At 38.0% G+C, this 6,022-nt stretch overlaps 1 protein-coding gene across 1 annotated transcript in view; it reads left to right on the top strand.

The window, feature by feature from the left end:
* LOC139216231 (uncharacterized) overlaps positions 1–4,191 on the top strand; it is an 8,254-nt gene extending 4,063 nt beyond the window's left edge. The window contains exons 2-6 of the mRNA XM_070847310.1: positions 1,519–1,613; positions 1,811–1,879; positions 3,603–3,654; positions 3,795–3,831; positions 3,917–4,191. Of these exons, the coding sequence (XP_070703411.1) occupies positions 1,519–1,613; positions 1,811–1,879; positions 3,603–3,654; positions 3,795–3,831; positions 3,917–3,959 (296 nt within the window). The 3' untranslated portion in view covers positions 3,960–4,191. The remainder of the gene's footprint in view (positions 1–1,518; positions 1,614–1,810; positions 1,880–3,602; positions 3,655–3,794; positions 3,832–3,916) is intronic.
* Positions 4,192–6,022: the final 1,831 nt, after the last annotated feature.

Below are 6,022 nucleotides of genomic sequence, written 5' to 3'. Positions count from 1 at the left end.
GAAAACATCTGCACCCACAGCTGTTAGACCCATAGACATATATGGCGCTTTTCCACTAGCACCTACTCGGCTCGGCTCCACTCGACTCGACTCGGTCTTTATGGTTTTCCACTAGGTGATAGTACCTGGTACTTTTTTAGTACCTACTCGGTCAGGGTTCCAAGTGAGCTGAGTCGAGCCGAAAATGTGACGTCAACATACAGCAGTCCACTGATTGGTCAGGAAGTGACATCATGAATCATGAGAGTGACTCGTTCACAAGAATCACACCCGCCATTTTTAAAACCCTGGAAACAGCGACCGGGCGTTTTTATTATTTCTGTGAACGATGTCCTTAGTTGTGTTTGTGTTTGTGCCACACACAAATTACGCCACTGGAGTTTGCTTGCTATGACGACCCCACCCACGTTGAGATGGTACGCAATTGTAATGGAAAATGACCCAAACCGAGTAGAGGCGAGGCGAGTAGAGCTAAAACTGCGTAATGGAAAAGCACCAATAGTGGTGGTGTGTGACACAGTACCAAAGAATACTTCTAAGTAAGTTAAATAGTATAAGCAGAGGCCCAAGGAGGCCCTGGAGCAAAAATGAGCCATGGGACCTCTGACCTGCCTTCCACCCACTCTCTGCTCATCATACACAGTTCACACAGCACTCGGCCACAAACACCAACCTATTCTATATCTGATTCCTATTCCTATATCTGATTGAATCAGAGCACATCTCAGTTAGAACAGTAAAGGTCCTCAAACTGTATTTTGACACAAGACACATCAACAAGGTGTCCTCTTTGCCTGGTTGGTAATCTTATCTTGCACGGAAAGGCGTTTCTAATGTTTAGTCCACTTTGTTTATCTATTTATCTGTGTATGACCAGAAATGTGCAATCTAGACTGCAATCTACAGCCTCAAAAACCAGCACAGGTGTCATCTCTGTGCTGACATCTCAGACAATGAAAAAAGCAAAAGACAGATTACATGACACTGTTCAGGGATTTCTGGTTTTCAGTTGATAGTAACCATACATTTTCAGTTTATAATTAAGACCATAGAAAATGTGGCCTGTAGTTTAAGAGAAACAAAGATATTCTTCATATGTGAAACTGTAGGAAAAGTAGTAAAGAATGACGACTTCTTTCCCAGAATTATGAGTTTATTTGGAGAGTTCAGACTTTTTTCAGATTTCTGGCTTTAATTTCAAAATTTAGGCTTTTCTTGGAAATCTGATTTAATAGTAGGGATTTCATCATTATCATAATAATGAGCATTATTAGCAACTTTCTCTGTGATACTCGCTAAACATGCAATTTAATAAAAAATAAATGCACTGCATCGCACAGAGTTCATTGCAATCAGATGCCAGTGGCCCTGTGGAACCCCCAAAAAGGAGACATATCTGTGTATTTTATATTCTGGCTTTATATGGACTTTCTTTGTCTCTCTAAACAGTAGTCTAAAAGTTATTCTATGTGTGCATTTTTTTTTAAATCATACATTTATTATCAATATTATGTGCAGATGATGATGACGATGACGACGACGACGACGATGACGACGACGACGATGATGCTTATCACAAGGGCTCTGTGTGCTCATATTGTGAATTCTGTGAGGTATGTCTGAAATAAAATTTGAGAAAATCAAAGCTCAGTCATAAAACTAGAGACTATCTGAAACCATCACAATATGTAGTGATGGAAGAAGTGATGTGCTAAAGATTAAACTCCACTCTGTTGATACTGTTCAAAATCTGCCCTCTCTGATGATCTGTTGTCTAGATTTCTTTTTAACAAAATGTTTCTTCTCCCAGCACTGTGACAGCTGTGACGAATGTCCTTGTGAAGAGGGAGACAAGTCTGAACACTGTGAACACTGCAAGGTGAGAAAATATACAAATATATATACACTGTTGCCCATAAAGTTGGAATAAAATGTTTTTTACCTCTTCTCATGAAATGATTGTGATAATGTGATTTGTTCTTGATAAATAAAGTGTATATCTTCTCAACTTTATTGATCAAACTCTTCCAAACATATCACAGTGAAACTTAAACCACAATTAACCTTTGCAAACTGTGTATTCAGGCTTTAACAAAATTGGGGGTATTGAACAATTATTCCAACTTTATGGGCAACACTGTATATTTGGGGCATTTTATAAAGCCATCTAACCCCAAAGCAACTGAAAATCTTAATCAACTTTTTGTCATACATATACATATTATACTATATATCATTAGTGCGATACCACACATTCTCTTCATCAAATAGGATTCAGTGAACCTAAAACATGAACCTACATCAAAATTAGAAAAAAAAAAACATTAGCAAAAAATTATAAATTTTTGTGCCTGCAAGTGTGTCTGTACACGCTTAAGAATGCTGACATAAAATGTGAAGACCCTTCATTTGTTAGGGATAAGCATGGAGAGCTATGGTTGGGTAGGTTTAGGTATAAGGAGTCACATGGTTGGGGTTAGAATAAGAATATCAGGGTCAGGCCAATCAGAGGCAGCCTAGAGGTGGGACTAACCTTTGCTATACTCGGGATAGGGGGGAAACTCACAACCCTGATGAAAAACTGTGCTTGAAAATGCAAATAGCACATATTATAATACAGAATAGTGCGGCTCGTACGACCATCAAAATCACACAAACATAGGCTACACAACCTGACAGGACATTTGTCTACATCTAAAAGACCAAAATCACAAGCTCAAAGTACATCAGCTTTCACTTGTCCATTTGATTTATACAGAGAGCCAAATCATCAAACTGAAACTGTGTCTTGTCTCAGAATGGTGATGATCAGTAGGTCAATTCGGAAATTAGACAGTCTCCAACAGACATCTTAACAACTACTGACAATGTTGCTTTCCATGTTGCGTATCTGTTGCTCCATATAATAATTTTAGTGCCCCCTACCAGTAATACCAGCTGTTTTTTTAATTTATGTTATGTAATTACTGGTTGTTGATGGCGATGGTGATTGGCAGCTTCCAAGTCCAATAAATCTCTCTGTACTTTTTGGTTCATCCACCACAAGGGTAATCCAGTTCGATTAGCAACAGAGAAGTCTACGTTTTTTCTTTCAATCTGTGGAATTTCCTTGTACAAAATGTCAGAGAAAGTCTTGCCACGAACAACTGGAAACAGGGCCCCACCATGTTGAACCTTATCTCCACTGTCCAGTCAGTCAGTCTCCTTACTCACGTGCCTACTCATTATGAAAGAGCAACAGCCAATGGAGAAACAAACAGTCGGCCGACCACTGGTGTAACTCTGTCACTCAGATAGGGGTAGACCCTCTCTATAGGCGTGGCCCCTCTTTGCTGTGGCCCATGAGTACTTTCATGTTCATCATTCTTAACATTTGATTTGTTTTTTTGTTGACAAAATGGGCTTCCGTACATCTAACATATGAGCATACACATGCAAACGCCTTTGTAGCTGTGTGAAGCAACCAGTGGTAGGATAATCTCACCTCGTGTTTGAAGCAGGTTGGTAACACACACATGGATTAGGCTTCTCCTGATACTATGGATCCATTTACATTCCTGACTCTTCTTTTTTCTACTCATTACTTTCTGTTTTGTTCACAGATGTGCAGTTTCTGCCACGTGTGTCCTGCTTGCCAAACTCTTTGCCAGCCTGGTGAGTAGAGCTGTCACGTTGACAAATATCATATTATATTGGATTCATTATCCATCAGACCTTTCTAATCTTTTCTTGTTGCCCAACAATTGTGAGGCATTTGAGGCTCAAGCTCATGCTTACGTTGTCTTTTTATACAGGAGGTTTTCTTGATGAAGTGACTGGCTCAATCTACAAGTAAGACACATTTACACAGATATGAAGCCTGTTGGAACATTTATGCAGCCCAGTCTGTAATCTCTGTTTGTCTGTCCATCCACAGGACTGTCGCGGATGTCTTTGATGACGATGATGATGACAACTGAACACAACCATATGTTGCCACCATGTGGCCAAACCTTCACTTCTGATTTTCATTGTTATTTTTGTCTTTTTCCTTGAGAGCGTTAAACATTTGCTCACCAATGACTGAACAGAAATTGTTAAAAGAATAACTTATATTTGTGTACTGTTGTATACTGACAAGTCTAACACGAAAACCGACATATTTGAAGTCATATTTGGGATATGTTAAATAAAGAAGAGGGGACATTTTCACTGATTGATTTATTGATTTTAAAATGCTTACAAGACTGAATGTGTGTAGTATTGCTTTCAATGGAAGAAAAAAAATATTTTCTGCAGAATGGATTCTACTTTGAGCCAGCATGCTGCCTGAAGTCAGGTCCATTTTGAGCAGCAAAATAGTAAAAGACAGAGGTGTGGACTCAAGTCACATGGCTTGGATCCGGGCAAGACATGAGTCATGAATGAGTCGCGACTTTAGAAATGACACAAAACAAAAATGAAAAAAAAACAAACTTTCAACTCATCTTTGGTTTTAACAGCAGTGTCTCACGACTTTACTTTGACTTCAGCCTTTTGATTTGGAATGATTTGAAATCATCCCCAAACCCAAAGATGACTGTAAATGATGTTATGATAAAGTTTTGTAAGAGCCAGCTCTTCATTTTCCAAACAACAGATATACTTGTTCCAATCACATGCCTCCGATGTGATTAGTTATATTTAGAAATATTTAGAGAGCAAAAAAAATAATCCTGTTACTTATTAATCATTGTGGCACATTTATGGGGAGAGTTCAAATATTTAAATGTCAATATTTATGGTTAAAAAAATATATATATAGACAGAGAACTCATCAATCATTTATACCTATTTTGTCGTGGGGCTCTGGAGCCCAACCCTTTCAGCAGCAGGCTGAGGCACCCACCCTGCAAGAAGGAACGCTACCGCAGGTCATTTCTCCCATCAGCCATCAGACTCTTTAACACCAGCATCACTGGCTGATGTTAATATACTGCCTACCATCCATGCCATTCCATTCCTGTCTACAGTGTAATTATCCTATGGTGTAAATATTTATTTCATTTCATCACAATCCATATATATATATTTATATTTATATTTATATTTATATTTATATTTATATTTATATTTATATTTGCTATTTTTTGTCTTCTCTATTGCTTTGTTTCTTTCACTCTCCCTGTTTATATTGTTGCTGCTGTAACAAGAAAATTTCCCCCTATGGGGGATAAAATAAAGAAAGTCTAAGTCTAAGTCTAAGTCTAACCCCACCTACCAGTGGGTAAGAGAACAAAGATCAGGTAAGAACGTGTATTAAAATGCATATTTATCATTTAACTAGTTCTACAGAATGATCTAGAAACGCAAATAATGAACGTTCAGAAGAAGGCACACAAAATCCAGTCTGTAACAACAATGGTACCCATTGTTCAAATCATTTCCAATAGACTATCTACAGTACACAGCAGAAATAAATATCACCAGTCTGCAGAAGAGGACACAGATTGTTCAGATTCTGCTGCAATGTACAGTTGAAAACAAAATGATAATGAAGAACCCACCTTAGTGACACTGGACTTGCCCCAATATTGCCTTTATGTCAGTTCTTTCAATAGAACTGACATCTAATCATTGATCCATTATGAAATCATGAAATATGGAACTGTTAGTTAGCTAGTATACACAAGACTTCATTCCTGTGAGAACACAAAAGTGCCTGAACAAAGCCTGACGGTAGGTGAATGCAGCGGTAACTAAATACATTTACTCATTATACTGTACCTACTTTGACACACTTCTGCTTTACTTGAGTGTTTCGATTTTGTGCTACTTTCTACTTTCTGCTCCACTACATCTCAGAGGCAGCTCCACCTTTACCAGCAGCAACATTAAAGTGATGAGTACACAAATGCATCAATAATTATAATCCAATAATGTAATATTTATTATTCTGAAATGGGTCATTCTGCATAATGAGCACAAGTACTTTCATTCAATATATTTTGAATCTAATACCTGTGCACTTTCAGCGAGTACAAATAAGTAAAGCTAAGCAACA

This window comes from Pempheris klunzingeri, chromosome 17 (assembly GCF_042242105.1).
Source record: "Pempheris klunzingeri isolate RE-2024b chromosome 17, fPemKlu1.hap1, whole genome shotgun sequence".
Taxonomy (NCBI): domain Eukaryota; kingdom Metazoa; phylum Chordata; class Actinopteri; order Acropomatiformes; family Pempheridae; genus Pempheris; species Pempheris klunzingeri.
This window is presented reverse-complemented; position numbering and strand designations above follow the sequence as displayed.